Source organism: Eulemur rufifrons, chromosome 24, assembly GCF_041146395.1.
Source record: "Eulemur rufifrons isolate Redbay chromosome 24, OSU_ERuf_1, whole genome shotgun sequence".
Classification (NCBI taxonomy): Eukaryota; Metazoa; Chordata; class Mammalia; order Primates; family Lemuridae; genus Eulemur; species Eulemur rufifrons.
Window position 1 is genome coordinate 10026024 of NC_091006.1, and position 18772 is coordinate 10044795.

Genomic DNA, 18772 nt, shown 5'->3' on the forward strand with positions numbered 1-18772 from the left:
ACCTCACCCCCAGCCCCCACCAGGGAAGGGCAGAAGAGGAAAGGGTGGGTGGGCACAGGAAGGCTGGCGGCTGGGGAGAGGCTTGGGAGGAGGGAGATAGATGAACCTGCTCCGCCCCCTCCCCAGCCTGATAAAGTCCAGGGCGGGCCAGGACCTCTCACGCAGCTGTGCTGGGCAGCAGGCAGTGCGGATCCAGGTTGGTGCTGAGTGCCCGGGAGGGACCCCCCAATCCACGCGCGCGCGCGCGCGCACACACACACACACACACACACACACACACGGGCTCAAAACAAGGAGTGGAGGGAGCTGGGAGGGAGAAGGGGTGCCACCGATCACCCCCACCCCTGCTTCTGCTTGCAGAGTGCCCCTCCGGCCCCACCATGAGGCTCGCGCTGTCCCTCCCGGTCCTGGTCGTGGTGCTGGCAATGGTTTTGGAAGGTAAAATTGGGACAGAATTGGAGAGTTTGAGATCTGGAAGTGCGAAGCTGGCCGCAGACCTGGGGGTCAGGCTCAGAGGATACTTGAGAGCTCTGGGGCCCCTTCCGTGTCCTGGTTGCCCTATCTATGGTGGATAGGTGGGTCCCAAAGGTCTCTAAATGTCGGCCCAGCAGGCAGAATCTGCCTAGGGGAGCCCTAGCAACTGATGATGCATTGCTCCTACACCTCTGGGATTGGCTGTCCTCCTTCTACAGCCTTGAAAGAGGTGACACAGCGTGGGGAGCAGTGCTGAGTTAGCCGATCCCCAGGAGCTTGATCCCCATCCAGCCACTCCGGTATCCCCCCATCCCAACAATGTGACCCCCAAGAATCACATCCTAAGGGCTCCCAATAACAAATTTTTGCACCCCGTCCCGGCAGGCCCAGCCCCAGCCCAGGCGGCCCCTGACTTCTTGGAGACGCTGAAGGAGTTTGGCAACACCATGGAGGACAAGGCCCGGGAAGCCATTGACCGCATCAAGCAGAGCGACATTGCTACCAAGACCCGGTTAGACCCCTTCCCAGGGCACAGGTGGTCTGGGGTGTGCCGGGGGGAGACCTGGAGGATGATCCAAGATTAACTGATTGAAAAAACTGAGTCCAGAGAGGCCGGCAACATCCCTGTGCTCACACAGCTAGATTTCAAGGTGTTCAGACTCGAAGACAGGGTCCCTGACTCCTATCCGGGCCACATTTTAAAGATGGTTCTGGTGGGGCACTGTGGCTCATCTCCGTAATCCTAGCACTTTGGGAGGCAAAGGTGGGAGGATCACTTGAGGCCGGGAGTTTGAGACCAGCCTGAGCAAGAGTGAGACCTCGTCTCTACAAAAAATAGGAAAATTAGCCGGGCATGGTGGTGCGCACCTGTAGTCCCTGCTGCTCAGGAGGCTGAGGCAGGACAATGGAGGACCCAAGCTTGGGAGTCAGACGGACCTAGGTCCACATGCTGGTGTAGACCCCCTTACTCCCTGTGTGATCTTGAGAGAGGGGCATCCCCACGCGCCTCAGTTTCCTCCCCTGTAAAATGGGTGGTTCTGAGGGCAAGGAAAGGTGAGGTCCTGCAAGACATCATTTAACCAACATCTGTTCCCCCTGGCAAGTTAGAGAGTCCCTCATTCATTAACCAACCTGTGGGATAAAACAGTGAGGAACAAGATAAGTCTCAGCCCCCAGAGAGCTGACTTTCTAAGAGGGGGGAGGGGACAGACAATAAAGGATTTCCAAGAAGTGAGTAGAGATAGAGCTAAGGGCTGTGAGGACAAAAAACAGGGTGTGACAGCCAAGGACTGGGGAGAGGCTCCCTTAGCTGTGGTGGTTGGGTCTTCCCCGAGGAGCTGACGCTGGCTGATTAGGGAAATGCAGCCAGGCCAAGGCTTGGGAAGAACGGTCCCTGTTGAGGGAGAGGCAAAGGCCCTGTGGCAGGAAGATCTGCAGGTGTCATGGGAAGGTGCCATTCCAGGCAAGGGGAACAGCCTGGGCAAAGGCAAGGAGGCTGGAAAATGCCTTTGAACAAGCAAGGGACAGCGGGCAAGAGCAGGCTTGGAGAAAGTGTTGGTGGCATGAGATGGCAGCCTTGAAAGCCAGTTTGGGTGTCCCAGTCCATCTGGGAAACTGACGCCCAGAAGTCAGGCCACCAGCCCAGTTATCCTCCTAGTCCCACAGACAGTGGGCACAGAGATCAGGGAGCCAGGGAGGAGGTGCCATCTGGACATCCTGGGGGGGGTGGCAGCACAGTGACCTCCTCTCCCATCTCTCCCCGCAGGGATTGGTTTTCAGAGGCATTCAAGAAAGTGAAGGAGAAATTCAACTGAATCCTGAACACCCGGAGGGCCACACCCCAGGAAGGGGCTCTGAAGTCTCCCACACCCCAGCATCTGTCCCAAGGCTCCCTCCTGGATGCCCCAGGTCTCTGACGCCCACCCCGCAACCCGCCACCAATAAAACTCCCATAGAAAATTCTCTCTGAGTGCTTGGTCACTGTGGAGCAGGCGCTGTGGGGGAGGGTGGGGGCTGCGCCTTAGGGACTCATTGCAAGGACTCCGATGTATTGAGCCTAAACTATTAATACTTGCCCTGTGCTGAGGATGTTTTAACATCATGATCTCGAAAGAATCTTCACAAGAACCTTGTGAGCTGGGCCCTGTTAATCCCATAAGGGCATTGAGGCCCACAGAGATGACATCGTTTGTGTAAGGTCACACAGCCAGGAAGTGGAGAACTGGGCTGAACCCCCAGCCTGGCCCTGTCACTATGTTACACACTCCTGGTTTGGTCGGGTAAGGGACTGGGTTGGATTCGTCGCTGCACACAGTAGGTGGAGCTATGGAAGAGGGTGAGGGTAGGACTGGGCTGGAACCCTGAAAGAGATGACACAATCCTCACCCTCCAGGTCTCACTTCCAATGTCACCTCCTCCAGGAAGCCCTCCTTGACCCCCAGGCTGGATCAAGCACCTCCCTCCCAGGCCTGCCCACTCTAGGTCATCACAGACAGTGCTCTAGGGACTGGCCTGTTTCTCCCACTGGACTGAGAGCCCCAGAAGAGCAGGGCCAAGGCTGTTGTCACGACTGTGTCCCAGAAACAGCCCAGCGTAGAACTAGTCACCATACAGGCGGATGAGGAAACTGAGGTACAGAAGGCTAAAGTGGCTTGCCCTGCCCGAGGTCACATGGCCAAAAGTAGATACAGCTGGGATATAAGCCCAGGCAAGAGGTTCCAGGGCCACATTCTTACTCATTTTCCTCCTCTCTGAGTCAGCCAGCTGGACACGCCACACGTGCCCATACACATACACCGGGGCCCAGGGCTCGTTTGCATCACAGTGAGCTTATTAAAATGCACCCGTGTCCTTCATTAAATCGAATCCAGATGAGGAGTCTGCACTGCGGTTGGCTAGTTGGCATAGGGTATATTCTGTACCTATTTATTTTATTTGATTTTTAGTTTTGTTTTTGTTTTAAGAGATGGGGTCTCCCTCTGTTGCCCAGGCTGGAGTGCAGTGGCACGGTCATAACTCACTGCAGCCTCGTCCTCCTGGGCCCAAGCGATCCTCCTGACTCAGCCTCCGAGTAGCTGGGACTACAGGTACATGCCACCTGGCTAATTCTTTTTTTTCTTTTTAGAGATGGGATCTTGCTATGTTGCCCAAGCTGGTCTGGTACTCCTGGCTTCAAGCGATCCTTCTACTTCAGCCTCCTAAAGTGCTGGGATTACAGGCGTGAGCCACTGCACCTGGCCTTCTGTACCTATTTAATCAAACAGTTATTCATTTTTACTTGGCCATTTTTCTAGCATTTTGCAGTCAATTTAATTTTCAGGTGTAAGCATTTTCATAAACCTCAGCAAAGCTCTCAGGCTGGAGGCCCAGTACATGCACCGGGACAAGAAAGACAGACAAGCAGTGTCATGGAGAGAGTACACACACGTGTATTTGAAGAGAGGCTCAAGCTCACAGGCAACAAGATTAAAACAACCAAAAAACACCATTCTTTGCCAGGCGCGGTGGTTCATGCCTGTAGTCCCAGCACCTTGGGAAGCCAAGGCAGGATGATCGAGGATGGCTCGAACCCAGGAGTTCAAGGCTGCAGTGAGCTATGATCGCACCACTGCACTCCAGCCTGAGTGACAGAGGGAGACCTTGTCTCAAAAAAAAAATTAGAAGAAAATAAAAAAATAAAATAAAATAAAAATACACAGTATTTTCAGTAATACACAATGAACACGTCCTAGAGATCTGCTGTACAATATCATGCCCATAGTTAACAGTACTGTATTATATACCTAAAAAGAAAAGTTCATGAGGCCGGGCACGGTGGCTCACCCCTGTAATCCCAGCACTCTGGGAGGCCGAGGCGGGAGGATCGCTCGAGATCAGGAGTTCGAGACCAGCCTGAGCAAGAGCGAGACCCCCGTCTCTACTAAAAATAGAAAGAAATTATCTGGCCAACTAAAAATATATATATAAAAAATTAGCCGGGCATGGTGGCACATGCCTATAGTCCCAGCTACTTGGGAGGCTGAGGCAGAAGGATTGCTTGAGCCCAGGAGTTTGAGGTTGCTGTGAGCTAGGCTGACGCCACGGCACTCGAGCCCAGGCAACAGAGCGAGACTCTGTCTCAAAGAAAAAAAAAAAAAGAAAGAAAGAAAATTTCATGTATGACAACATGCTCTAAGGACATCTGAAGGATGCTTAAGGAGGGAAGGGAACAAGAGTGAGGCTGAAGAACAAAAGTGGGAAATAAATGTACAAATACAACTCTCTGCAGCCTCCCAAATCAATGCCCCAAGCTCCTACAATCTCTCCTCACTCAGCAGCCAAAGGGCTCTGGTTAGAACACAAATCAAATTGCGTCCTTCCTCTGCTCAGAACCCTCCTGACACCCTCAGAGTAAAACCCAAAGAACTTGCCAAGGTCTACCAGCTGGATGCTGCCCAGCTCCCCAGCACCCCCTCCTTCTCCTCGCCCCTTCATCCACCAGCAGCTCTTCGCTGCTCCTCTCACACACTGGGCAGGCTCCTGCCTCAGGGCCTTTGCACTTGCTATTCCTCCTCCTGCTCTTCCCCCAGGTGTGCCGATATCTGCCTGGCTCACTCCTCACCTCCTCCAGGTCTCTTCAAAAATCACCCCCCACACATCACACTCCCCAGTATTGTTCTCCTGTGTCCTCATCTGCCTTTCTTTTCAGCATTTATTACCCTCTGATATATCATATCTATTCATTTACTTGTTTACTGTCTCCTCCTGTTGTGTCAGGTCCACGGAGACTGTCTTGTTCCCCCAAGTGCCTAGAACAGTGCCTGGCACACAGTAGGAACTCAATGGATACTTCTTGAATCAATAAATGAACATTCCATTGCCCTGACCACCAGCTGATGGGCAGATACTTGATTACCATTTATCACCCATTCATGAATTCATTAAGTCTAATTTTGTGATTTTCCTTTTTCTTTCTTTTTTTTTTTTTTCTAACAGAGACAGGGTCTCACTCTTGCTCAGGCTGGCCTCGAACTCCTGAGCTCAAGCGATCCTCCCACCTCGTCTATTTCATACTTTAGAGCCAATACATTTTTCTTCTCGGGTTTACAGGGACGTTGGAGAGCAAGGAGTCCCTGATGACACCAGGAAAGAGACACCCAGAGAGTCCCAGATGCATAAATAAAAACGTTCACTCTTCAGGCGTGGGAGGACACGCTCAGACACGCCAAAGCAGCTGCAGCCCCACCCACGGCAGACACACCCCACAGAGGGCAGGGCGGGGATGGGGGACTCCACGGGGTGCCTGGCCCAGCCTAGGGGGCCATAGGTGCCTCCTGAAGGAAGGGCCTTTGGATCTGAAACCTGAAAGACGATTCAGAATTAGCCAAAGAGAATCGGGGACGAGTATGATGAGCACCATGATTTTTTTCCCATGAATGTTTATTGTACAAACAGATGAATGAAAAACTGGACACGACAATGAATGAACGGAGCCACTTTGGAAAACAGTTCAGCGGTTCCTCAAAAGTTAGCCTGAGTTACCACGTGACCCAGCAAGTCCACTCCTAGGTATCCACCCGAAAGAACTGAAAACACGTGCACACACGGTAACTTGAACACAAATGTTCACAGTATTGTTCATTCCATAGCCAAAAAGTAGAAACACCCCAAACATCCATCAACTGGTGAATGGATGAACAAATTCATATAGTGTATCATATATCTGGTGTACATACATGTGTATCTATATGGTGGAATATCGTTCAGTCATAAAAAGGAATGAAATACTGACTCATGCTACAGCATAGGCAGACGAAGAAAACATGCTAAGTGAAAGACGCCAGTCACTAAATACCGCGTGTTACATGATTCCATTCATGTGCAATGTTCAGAACAGGCAAATCCACAGAGATAGACGTGGTTGCCTGTGCTGGAGGGAGGAGGAAATGAGTGACCACAGCTGGTTACAGGGCTTCCTTTCGGGATGACGAAAATGTTCTGGAATTAGTTGGTGATGCCCGTGCAACCTTGCCAATATAGGAAAAACCGTTGAATTGTACACCTTTTTAAAAGGGTGAATTTTATGGAATGTGAATTGTGTCTCAATTTTTCAAAATGTCGGCGATCTCCCAGAGAGAAGGCAGAAAGAAGAGAAGGAGGGGACATTTCAAACTCTTTATCACCCCTGGCTTCTGCTGAGAGGGGAGGAGGGCGCAGGGATTCACGGGGCGTGGGGATGGGGTCTGGAATGGTGCAGGGACTCTGGGGTCGAGAGAAAGAGATGAGGGTGATTTTGGGGGTTTGGTGGCCAGGACTGGTGACTTGCAGGACACGGAGTTGCAATCTCAAAGACGCTCCCTGCTCTCAGACACACACAGGGGTCTCCAGGCCCTGCCCCCACCCCGCTCCCTCCTCTGACTGCTCCGCTCCCATCCCCCAAGTGGTTGTTTGTGAGCTGCCTCTGAAGTCCACCTGGAACGACCTTCAGCCTGTTCCTGTCCCTGAGATGGGCAAACATTGCAAGCAGCAAACAAATGGCAAACACACAGCCCTCCCAGCCCGCTGACCTTGTAGCCGGGGCAGAGGTCAGAGACCTCCACGCCTCCGCCCCGCCCCGCTCCAACCTCCCTCTGGCTTTCTTAGATTCCGGGAGGGCAAGGCAGGGGCTGTCCTGGCCTGGCTAGGTAGCGGGAGAGGGTCCCGGTTCAAACCCACCACTTGCTGGTTGCGGAGTCATCAGTCATCGGTAAATGGCCACACCCCCACCCGCGCAGCCTCAGTTTCCTCATCTGTACAACGGGACTGATAAAAACGCCCACCTCTTAAGGTTGTTGTGATGATGAAGCGGATGAAGCACATAAAGGCCCTGCCTGCCGCACGGTGTGTGTCAGGGAAACACGTGCGAAGTAAACACCAGGTGGTGCTGACCGAGCACCTTTGCAGCACGTTACGTGCACGATGCGTTTTACCCTCCCGGGCAAGCCCACGAGGTGGTAGGGAGTCCTTGGCTCCCGTACAGGAATGAAGAAACAGGCCCAGAGAGGTGAAGCAACTTGCACCCGGTCCCACCAGGCTCTGAACCCCACGCGGAGCTGTTTTTCATAACACGACACGTGGTGGGTTTGTTTTTGTTTCTGTTTTTTTTTTTATTGTGGTAAAATATAAACAACATAAAACTTAACCATTGTAGCCGTTTTTAGGTGTACAGTTCAGTGGCAGTAAGTACATCCGCACGGTTGTGCAACCGTCACCACTACTCATTTCCAGAATGTTTTCATCATCCGAAACAGAAATGCTGGGTGCTTTGTTTACTGGTTATGGTTAGCGAGGAACTCCAGGGAGCATCTGTTGAGCACCTGTTGTGCTCATGCTGGGGCCACTGGGATGGGCCGTATTCGGCTGGAGGCCTCCAGGTCAAGACTGTCTTGCACAGTTGTTCAGGTTGTGGCCAAGGTTGGGTTGTCAGGTTTTTTTTTTTTTTTTACAGGAGGAAAGACGAAGAGCGATCCCTCTCCGCCTCCCCTCTAATTGGGCTGTCAGATTTGCCACATAAAAATGCAGGATGACCGGTGCGGTGGCTCACGCCTGTAATCTCAGCACTTTGGGAGGCCAAGGTGGGAGAATCGCTTGAGCCCAGCCTAGGCAACATCACAAGAACCTGTCTCTACAAAAAAAATTTCAAAAATTAGCCAGGTGTGGTGTCTCAAGCCTGTAGTCCCACTACTCGGGAAGCTGAGGCGGGAGGATCGCTTGAGCCCAGGAGTTGGAGGTTGCAGTGTGCTATGATCACACCACTGCACTCCAGCCTGGGCAACAGAGCGAGACCCTGTCTCAAAAAAAATAAAAAGAAAAATGCAAGGCGCCCAGTTATATTTAAATTTCAGATTAATAGCAAATATTTTTTTGCATAATCCCCAGATATTGCATGGGACATATTTATGTTAAAGAAAGTGTTGTTTATTTGATATTCAAATGTAACTGGGCGTCCTGCATTTTGTCTGGCAACCCCAGACCAAGGAATCCAGGGCACAGTCTCCTGGCCAAGCCATGTGCCCGCAGTGTGCTGGGCCCTCCAGGAGAAAAGGGCTCATTTTCATCCTGTGCAGCGCCGGGCCCAGCCTGATATTGACGACGACTCCTACCATGTGCACCTGGAGCTTCCCTGCCCAGGCCCCACCCATCCGTCACACAGGCTACAGGAGGCGGGTGCGTATTCTCACCCCCATTTCACAGGTGGAACCATTGAGGCCCACAGAAAAGAACGTATTTGCCTGGGTCACATGGAGAAGGAATAGGGGATTTGAAGCCCAGGTCTGCCTGAGGCCAGAGTCACCCCAAGAGAAAAAGCTGGAATTCAGGGCCGGGCATGGTGGCTCACGTCTGTAATCCTAACACTCTGGGAGGCTGAGGTGGGTGGATTGTTTGAGCTCAGGAGTTCAAGACCAGCCTGAGCAAGAGTGAGACCCCGTCTCTACTAAAAATAGAAAAAAATTATATGGACAACTAAAAATATATATAGAAAAATTAGCCGGGCATGGTGGCGTATGCCTGTAGTCCTAGCTCGGGAGGCTGAGGCAGGAGGATCGCTTGAGCCCAGGAGTTTGAGGTTGCTGTGAGCTAGGCTGACGCCACAGCACTCTAGCCCGGGCACCAGAGTGAGACTCTGTCTCAAAAAAAAAGTAAATAAAAATTTTAAAATTAAAAAAAAAAAAACCTGGCCGGGCGCGGTGGTTCACGCCTGTAATCCTAGCACTCTGGGAGGCCGAGGCGGGAGGATTCTTTGAGCTCAGGAGTTCAAGACCAGCCTGAGCAAGAGTGAGACCCCGCCTCTACTAAAAAAACAAACAAACAAAAAGAAAAACTGGAATTCAGAACTCAAGGGATGCTCAGAGGTGATTGGGCTCCAGCCCACCAGGCAAGAGACAAAGGCTGGAGACGCGAAACTGCGTCGCTGTGTCCGGCCATCATCGCTTTGGCCTTGTTGAGGCTCTACCATGCACCTGCCTCTGTAGCCCAGTGGCTAAGGAGTCTTAGAGACGAAAGGGACAGTAACAGCTGTGACCTGCAAGCTGCACGCTGCCAGGCTCACGGGAAAAGCTGTCCTCGTATTATATCATGTTGTTAAATGTCCTGAAGTGTGGACTGTGGCTCCCATTTTACAGAGGGGAAAACTGAGGCCTGCAAAGGGAGCTGTCACGTGAGGTGGAGCCAGGGTTCGAACCTGGTTCAGTGCAGCAGGACAAAGAACCTTCTACCTTCTCTCAGGCCAGGGTGCTGGGAGGGTGGGAGAGAGGGAGGCCCACAGGGACAGCCATGGCCTCTGACTGTCACTGTCACCTGGGCCCTTCTCTCTGAAGTCCCTGCCAAGGGGGGTGGGGAGGCGGCCAGGGGAGGGCCCTGCTCAGTGTAGCTTTCCCTCCCCCGGCCTGGGGAGCTGAGCACAGAGGGACAGAGGGACGGAGCCCCCAGAGATGTCACTCCTTACATGGAGGTTCCGGGTCCCGCCCTCCCTCTGCCTCTGTGTTGTGGTCCTGGCCCATGTCGTGGGTGAGGAGACGAGGGTGGGCGGCCGTGGGGACCCACACCTGCGTGGGGTGTGATGCGGCTGCGTGTCATGTGGGGGATGGAGCCTGTGTGCTTCGTGCCGGGGAGTGTGTGTGTCACTGGCTGAGTGTGACGTGTGAATGCGGGGTTGGCACGAAGGACAGTTGTCATCTGTGTGCATGAGTGCACAGGCGGAAGAGTGTGCAGCCGTGGTGAACATGTGTGTCCTTGACTGTGCGTGTGTATGTGCGCACGTGTGTCTCTATGGGGTGCGTGTACTCAGAGGACTGTGTGGGCACGCGTGGGGGGTCTGTGAGTGTGTCTGTGTTTCCCACATGCATTTAAATTTTTATTTAACACGTATATGGTGCCTACCACGTGCAAGGCACCATTCTAAGTGCATCATATGCATTAACTCCCAGTTCTCACAGTCACCCTGGGGTAGGTACTATTACCATCCCATTCTACAGAAGGGGAAACTGAGTCTTGGAGAGGTTAGGTCATTGGCTGAGGCACACAGCAGGTCACACGGGTGTCCCTGTCTGAGATTGTCCATGTGTGCCCGGGTGACGGCTGGGCCCTGCAGGCTCTGTGTAGATGCCAGGGTGCTGGCCTGCTGGGTGTGTGCTGGGCAGCCAACCAGTGGCAGAACCTCTGGCCCAGCAGGAGGAACTGACAGCTCCTTCGGCTAAGCCAACGTCCACCCCAGGGGGCAGAAAGTCACCCTGTGCTCTCCCTCCACTGTCTGTGGAGGTAGCTCCCACAGTGTGGGGGGTCACAGGAGAACTAAGGGGGCAGGGGACGTTCCTGGGCAGCAGGATCAGACGGCAAAAGCAGGCATCAGGAGGGCACTGTGATTAGACAGGGGGAGGAGTTACAGAGGGAGAGGGGACAGGAGGGATCACAGGCACAGGGTGAAAGGAGATGGCTGGTGGCTGAAGGGGGAAGGGGGCAGAGGGACACATAGGTGAAGGCTCAAGGCCAGAGCACCAGCCACCAGCAAGGGCTGCCCCTCGGATGAGCATGGAGGGAGAGGAAGGAGGGGAGTTCTGGGGTCCCAGCCCAGCCAAGGTGCCCTCTGGTTCCACCCAGCGTGTCAGACCCAAGTGCCTCCAGAAAGCCCAAGCCCCCGCCAGAGCTCAGGAACAGTCACTGGAGCCGGGTGAAGGAGCTGATGGAGCCGCTGGCGACCAAGACCAGAGAGAGGTGGCAGTGGTTCTGGTGAGTGTGCACTGGCGCCTGGGCCGCGGGGAGGGGCTGGGGGCTGGACCCCCGGGGCTGCGGGAGGAGGGGACAGTGAGAGTTGAGAGCAGGGACTCCTGGGTCATAGGGAGGAAGGGGTGAATAGGGCAGAGAACCCCTGGGGGTAGCTGAGGTCTCCACTGTGATGTTCCCTCTCCTGCAGGGACCCCGGGACCTTCCCGGGCTTTCTGCAAACCTACTACGATGACCACCTGAGGGACCTGGGTCCTCACACCGAGTCCTGGCTCCTCAGCTCCAAGGACAACCTCCTGAACAAGGCCCACAACCTGAGCCCCAGGCTTCTCTGTGGGGACAAGGACGAGGATTAAAATGTTCATAGACACCGGGAGTGGTGCTGAGCGCCTGTAGCTCCAGCCACTTGGGAGGCCAAGGCAGGAGGATTGCTTAAGCCCAAGAGTTCAAATTCAGCCTGGGCAACGCAGCAAGACCCCAGCTATAAAAAAATGTTCATATTCATACCTCTCCCAGCACCCACAATAAAGAAATTCTTATCTGTGTCCCTGTCTGGATTTGTCCCCAACATGGCCAGAGATAACCCCACCCCATTTATTCCCAGGAGTTAATGAGTAGAAGAGGTGACAACCAAAAAGGAACAGACAGTGGGGGCGGGGTGCTTTGGAGAAAGGGGTCAGAGGATGACCACCTCATTGTGGGCTTGTGGAGGGTGGGAGACTTCAAGGTGCTTGATTTTAGGAGGGTGCAGGCTGGAGAGCAGGTGGGGGTCCCCAGGTTGCCACGGTGGCCCCTCGCCCAGAGCTCTGCCCTCATTGCCGACATGATGCAGACCTCAGACCCGTTCTTGGTGTGGGCGCCCAGAACCCCCAACCCCTCCATAGCCCCCAACCCAGGCGGTCTCTCTCAACGGTGAGCTTTCAGAGTGACAGTTCCCTGTGGCTCGACCTTGGGGGATGTCACCGCCCTTTCTGCCCCCACTCACCCCCTCAGCAGCTGTGTTGGCCAGGACTTTGGCCCAGACCACAGATGGGGCTGGTGGTGGTGGAGGGGAGGTGGACCTCGAGAGCTATAAAGCCTCCCTCTGCCCGTTTGGAGCTAGTGAGGACAGCCTGCCAGCGTCCGGTAAGAGAGGAGGTGCAGCAGGGGAGGCGGGGAGGACAGCAGGGAGGGGAAAGATTGCTAATCAGACATGGCCGGAGCCACCGCATCGGAAGCCTGTGTTGGAATCACAGAATTCAGCACTGTAGAGTATTTTCCATGCTGTTCCTTCTCCTTGGGTGGTTTCTCAACCTCTTTCTGCAGCAGTTTCCTCATCTCCAAAGTGTGGGCGGTGACACTGTGCCCTGCGCACCGAGAGGGCCACCCGTATGGAGTTGGGGTGAGGACTGAACGGGCGGTGGGAGGACTAGGCCTGGTGCAGAGCAGAGCCCAGCACGGAGGCCACGCGCCTGGCCAAGGGTGGCTTCTTGACCGTGTCTGCAGAGCCCCTTCTTGCACCGACTCGATCTTAGCAAAACGCAGCGAGCGAGGCCTCTATTGTGTTCACCGCTGGGCCCAGAACTGTTTAGGTGCCCAAGAAAGGCTTCTTGAGTGAATGAATGAATGAATGAATGAGATGATGTTAGAATTAAAATGTTAAAGTCGGGAGTAGAATCACAGAGTGTTGGAAAGTGAGGCCCAAAGCTGCCACCATGTCCACGTCAACGTATTAGGAACTTGACCTGGGCAGGGAGCGGGGGAAGGACAGGGATCCCAGCCCTTTCCCCACGCAGGGTGGGACCACAGGAACAGATGCCTCCAGCGGCCCCTCTGTGTTCCAGGTCTCCTGACGCCATGGGGACCCGATTCTTCCTGGCTCTGTTTCTCGTCCTCCTGGTATTGGGATTTGGTGAGTGTGGGCTGCGGGGGAGGGGGCTCTTCAGGAGGGGGACGAGCTTCATGCATCTTCCCAGCCTAGTCCTTTTCCAAGCCTCTGTCCCCTCCTCTCCCTCCTGCCTTGTCTCCCCTGCTGCAGCCCTAGCGGCTCCCCTGACACCCTCTCCCCCTGCAGAGGTCCAGGGGACCCTGCTGCCCCAGCAAGATGAGCCGAGCAGCCCGACCCTGCTCACCCACATGCAGGAATCTCTCTCCAGCTACTGGGATTCAGCCAAGGAAGCCGCCCGGGGCCTGTACCGGAAGACATACCTGAACACGGTGGATGAGAAACTCAGGTAGCACCTGAGTTGGAGAAACAGGGTCTAGCCCCTGACACTTACTGCAGCCAGGACTCAGGAGTCCAGGCCCCAGCCCGTCCTCCCTCAGACCCAGGGGTCCAAGTTCAAGCTTATATTCTTCTCAAGGCCTTAGTACTTTGGCCTCCGGCTCCCAGCTCCACCAGAACCCGGGATTCTGCGAGCCCAGCCCTGTCTACCTGGGGATTCAGGAGTTTCGGTTCCAGACACCTTTTCCCGCAGGACACAGGATTCTGGGCCCTCCAGCCTCCTCTGCTCTCAGCCCAGGGCCCCTCTCCCCAGGCCTGGCCCCCTCAGACTCAGAAGTCCTGTTCCCATTGCCTCCCCCCTCCAACCCTCTGTCCTTTCTCCCCAGGGACATGTACAGCAAAAGCACAGCAGTTGTGACCACTTACGCAGGCATCTTCACTGACCAGCTCCTCTCTCTGCTGAAGGGAGACCAGTGACAGCCACCCAGGCCCCAGCACCCCTGGAGTTCACGACCTGCCCCAGAAGTGGACTTCGTCCCCCTCCCCCAGCCCGCTCCCAACTCTGACTTCTTATCAATAAACAAAACCCCCAAAACCGAAGTTTATTCTCTTCCATGTGGCTCCTTGTCTGAGGCCTCAGGGACCAAGACGGAGGGACTGATTCAGTCCAGCCCACCTTTAATGAGTGCCTACTGTATGTATGTAGCCCTAACCTGGAGCCCGGTCCAGGCAATAAAGAGGTGAATAATGACAATAACTAACCATTTATGACAACTAGAGACGGCCCTTTACTAAGGTTCAGCTTTCTCCTCTGTAAAATGACAAATCACGGATACAGCAAATCCTCAGTGGCCTCTGGTAGTGTTCAGGCTCTAGGCTGACACTTTTTAAATTTTATTTATTTATTTATCATTTTAGACAAAGGATCTCGCTCTGCCACCCAGGCTGGAGTGCAGTGGCACGATCATAGCTCACTGCAGCCTCCAACTCCTAGGCTTACACAATCCTGCCTTGAAAGTAGCTGGGACTATAGGTGTGCACCACCACAACCAGCTAATTAAATTTTTTTTTTTTTTTTTTTTTGAGACAAGGTCTTACTTACTGTGTTGCCCAGGCTGGTCTTGAACTCTTGGGCTCAAGCAATCCTCTTGCCTCAATCTCCTGAGCAGCTAAGATTACAGGCAGGGGCCACCATGGCTGGCTGGGCTGACACTTTAAGCTGGGCTGACACTTTAAGTGAGTGTCCAGTGGTCCGGTGACAGAGGGGAGAATGGTGACCACAAGTCACTGCTAAGCTTCGGAAGTCAATGCCCAGGTTGGCTGGGACCCAAGAAGACAGAACTCTAAAGCCTGTGTTCTTTGACAAATCCTATACATTTGTCTCACGTGCATTTACTTCTTGAGACCCTATCAAGCCCTGCGGACAAAGCAGGGAAAAGAAAGACAGTTCTGCCCTCATGTGGCCCCTCAAAAAGCTACCGGTCAGGTCCTGGCCCAGTTGCAAAGGATTTTAGTGATTATATCTTCCCACTATGTTTCCTTAGCTGTTGCTTCCTCATTGGTAGTAGTGATAACGTTTCCTGAGCTCCTACTCACAGCCAGCCAGGACCTCTGCTCCATCCTGAGGCCACAAACAGGGAGACCCTTGCCCTCAGGAGCAGGAAGTCAAATGGAGAAAATAATTTCAGCAATATAGGCAATGAAGAGAGATCAAGGCCTTAGCTAGGTGGTGTGTTGGGCTGCATCACAGTGCAGTGTGGTTGGCGCTGTTGTTGCTGGAAAGTAGGGGGAGGGGAGGGAGGCACTGACTTGGCTCCCAGGTCAGGGCGGGACAGTTAGTGGCTGGAAGATGGTAATGGCAGTGGGGAAACGCAGGCGGAAAGCACAGGGTGTGCAAATAAGAGCGGAGGCTCCAAGATCTGAGGGAGGACAGTGCTGGGCCCATGGACAGAGGGGGCTGGGGACCTAGACTCCTGGATCCCCAGGGAGTAGAGGGTGGTCTTGGCCCCCCAGTCCAATGGGCAGGACTGTTGGTTTCTCAGAAGCCATGGCCTGTATTTCTCCTAATCTGCTTGGCATTGACTTCCAGCTAGTCTTTCAACACTCTTGGAGCAGTTTTCCCAGGTCCGGAGGCTGGGCAGCTGTGAGTCCAGTAGAAAACAGGGGCCCTGGGGAGGGACTGTGAGCAATGCCCCCAAGTCCCCAGGGCCTGGGAAGAACTGAAACTGCCAAGTCCAGGGGGTGATGGGGAGGGGGAGACCCCGGAGGAACAATCCCTGCTCTGTCCACTTGTTTCCCACGGACTCAAGCCAAACCAAACCACTGCCCAGGCCAGTTCTGCTTCCAACCAATACTGGTGCCCTTCCCAGACTCCTCCTTCCTTTCTCAGACCCCCACTCCCTTCAGGCCCCCAGATTCCAGGCCCCCCGACTCCTCCTTCCTCAGACTCAGATTCAGGAGTCTGGACCCCCCAATCTCTTCTCTTAAGGACCTAGAAGTTCCGGTCCCCCGCCCCCTACTCCCTTAGAACCTGAAGTCACAGCCCCTGGTCGGTGTCGGGCGCCCCCTAGTGGAGAGCAGAGTAGGTCTGTCCTGTGATTCGCTTACAGTAGCAGGAATGGAAGAATTTATTTGGTCTCTTGGCAGACACATAGGAGGGCTTTGCAGGGAATCCGGCTCCAAAGGGACCCTGTCCAAGGTCACACACTAGCTGAGAGCCTCTCATGCTCCAACAGATTGGGACCTGCAGTATATGAGACCTGGAGGGCAGAATGGGGCATTTTGTATCTAGAGCTGAGAGCAGAAACAGGCTGGAGAAGGTTAAGCTTTGCAGCTTCTCGCTTGCCTGGGATTTCTGTGGTCCTCTACCTAAATTTGTACAGGTAATTTAGCACTTTTTAAAAAGAGAACCATTAACTGATCCTTAGGCCAAAAAACAAAAAAGAGGCACACAAAACACACAAGCTTCAGATCCACAAAATATCAATCCCTGTCTGGGGGACTTAATGAGCATGTTCACTTCATCTCTGGGTCTAGCACATTCACAGAATCATTATTTCTACCAATATTATTTGTAATAGTAGGAGATTGTGCAAGAATTTTTCTAAGGTTCCCTCTCTTTTTTTTTTCGAAACAGAGTCTTGCTCTATTGCCCGGGCTAGAGTGCCGTGGTATCAGCCTAGCTCACAACAACCTCAAACTCCTGGGCTCAAGCGATCCTTCTGCCTCAGCCTCCCGAGTAGCTGGGACTACAGGCATGTGCCACCATGCCCGGCTAATTTTTTTCTATATATATTTTTAGCTGTCCAGATCATTTCTTTCTATTTTTAGTAGAGACGGGGTCTCGCTCTTGCTCAGGCTGGTCTCAAACTCCTGACCTTGAGCGATCCTCCCACCTTGGCCTCCCAGAGGGCTAGGATTACAAGCGTGAGCCACCGCGCCCGGCCTAAGGTTCTCTCTTGCCCTTGTGTGGTCCTCAGAGGTAAGTCACTCACTTGCACTCACAGAGACTCAACCTTTCATTCAGCAGTCATCCCCAAGGCAGTGCTGGAGACACAGCAGTGACCACGAGAGTCCCAGGTCAGCCTGCCCAATGAGGGAGACACACCCATCCCCAACAGTGAGGACATAAAGTGTGCAGGGCTAGGGTGGGGAAGCTGAGAGGGCCCAGGGAGGGCTTCTTGGAGAAAGAGATGCTACTACAGAGCTGAGACCTAGAGGACAGTGGAGATCAGTAAGTAAAATGACAAAGCCAGTCACTGTGGTTCATGCCTGTAATCCTAGCACTTTGGGAGGCTGAGGCAGGAGAATTGCTTGAGGCCAGGAGTGTGAGACCAGAGTGACAAAGAGTGAGACCCCATCTCAACCAAAAATAGAAAAATTAGCTGGGTGTGGTGAGGCACACCAGTAGTCCCAGCTATGTAGGAGGCTGAGGCAGAAAGATTGCTCAAGCCCAGGAGTTTGAGGTTGCTGTGAGCTATGACGACAGCACTGCACTCTAGCCCCAGTGATACAGTGTGACCCTGTCTCTAAAGAAATAAATAAAATGGCAAGAAAATACTTAGAATATCCCAATACAAAGCCTTCTGTCCCTTCCAGGTGGCCATGAGAACCAGACATTGCTGACCCCAGTGTTCATGGTAACAGCACACCACGCTAGTGCGAGGCCCAGAGTCTGCAGCTTTACATTTGCGATTTTTCTTTTTTGAGACAGAGTCTCGCTCTGTCACCTGAGTGCAGTGGCGTCAGTCTAGCTCACAGCAACCTCAAACTCCTGGGCTCAAGCGATTCTCCTGCCTCAGCCTCCTGAGTAGCTGAGATTACAGGTGCACACCACCATGCCTGGCTGATTTTTCTATTTTTAGTAGAGATGGGGTCTCCTTCTTGCTCAGGCTGGTCTGGAACTTCTGATCTCAAGTGATCCTCCAGCCTTGGCCTCCCAGAGTGCCAGGATTATGGGTGTGAACCACCGTGACTGGCCTACATTTGCAATCTTCTCAATAACCCGGTGGGGTAAAAGAGGGAGAGGAACTATTATAATCCCTAGTTTATAAAAGAGGAAGAAACTGAAGTTCAAAGAGGTGTCACTTGTACAGGCTCATCCAGCCAGTTAATAGGACAAGGGTTTGAACCCAGGCCCACCCAATTCTTGGTAAAGGCTTAACAATCTCTGAGAGTCTCCTGTCCTCTCTGGGCCTCCATAACACCCTCTCCAGGACAGGGGTCTCTCAGCACGTGTCTAGGATTGGAGCTGCAGGAAGACACATAGCTAATGAAATATTACGGACCTCTCAGAGCCCACAGAGCCGAGTCCAGGGCTACAAGATTTGCTAGAAAGCAAAGACCACTAGGGATACACGAATGCGTGCTAACCAAGGCTGCCCAAGGCTTGGTGAGGTGGCTGACAGGGTGTGGTGGCTGTGAGAACCCTGCAATAGGAACTCTGAGCGCACAGAAAGATTGTAAGCTTAGGGGACTTCTTGGAGGAAAGGGTTGCGTTAGAAAGAGGAGTCAGAAAACGAGGGCACTAGGCAAAGGGCCTGTACTCGCGAATCCAAGTACAGTGGCCAGAAAAGCTCCTTTAACGCAGGAGGGGCATATTCAAGCGGGGCGTTTTGAAGCGTTACGGTGGCCGGAAAAGCTCAAGAAACATGGAACTGAAAGGACTCGAACTGGCGGGGTGAAGCGACCACGACGGCCTGCAAGGGTCACATAACTCAAAAAGTCGGGTTAACTTGAGGGGGAGGAAAGACTAGAACTCGTGGGAAGCACATGTTGGCCGAGAAAGTCCTGGGAGTTCGAAGCACGCAGCGTCTGTGCTAGGTGAAAAGAGCTGGGGGGCGGGGCAGTCGAGGAGTA

General features: G+C 53.5%; 3 protein-coding genes across 5 annotated transcripts; all 3 read left to right on the forward strand.

The window, feature by feature from the left end:
- Positions 1-111: 111 nt before the first annotated feature.
- On the forward strand, positions 112-2436 carry APOC1 (apolipoprotein C1). Its single transcript, XM_069457025.1, has 4 exons — positions 112-196; positions 361-438; positions 859-985; positions 2240-2436. The coding sequence occupies exons 2-4, from the start codon at positions 381-383 to the stop codon at positions 2286-2288; spliced, it is 234 nt and encodes a 77-aa protein (XP_069313126.1). The 5' UTR covers positions 112-196; positions 361-380; the 3' UTR covers positions 2289-2436.
- A 7469-nt stretch (positions 2437-9905) lies between these two features.
- APOC4 (apolipoprotein C4) lies at positions 9906-11756 on the forward strand. Its single transcript, XM_069456904.1, has 3 exons — positions 9906-10041; positions 11019-11217; positions 11402-11756. The coding sequence occupies exons 1-3, from the start codon at positions 9924-9926 to the stop codon at positions 11565-11567; spliced, it is 483 nt and encodes a 160-aa protein (XP_069313005.1). The 5' UTR covers positions 9906-9923; the 3' UTR covers positions 11568-11756.
- Positions 11757-12248: 492 nt separating this feature from the next.
- APOC2 (apolipoprotein C2) lies at positions 12249-14013 on the forward strand. 3 transcript variants are annotated; one of them, XM_069457474.1, is made up of 4 exons: positions 12249-12336; positions 13035-13102; positions 13265-13424; positions 13801-14013. In XM_069457474.1, the coding sequence occupies exons 2-4, from the start codon at positions 13048-13050 to the stop codon at positions 13889-13891; spliced, it is 306 nt and encodes a 101-aa protein (XP_069313575.1). In that variant the 5' UTR covers positions 12249-12336; positions 13035-13047; the 3' UTR covers positions 13892-14013. The 3 variants fall into 3 exon arrangements, with proteins under 3 accessions (XP_069313575.1, XP_069313576.1, XP_069313574.1); XM_069457475.1 differs by lacking the exon at positions 12249-12336 and adding an exon at positions 12400-12457; XM_069457473.1 differs by lacking the exon at positions 12249-12336 and adding an exon at positions 12500-12592.
- The last annotated feature ends 4759 nt before the right edge of the window (positions 14014-18772 follow it).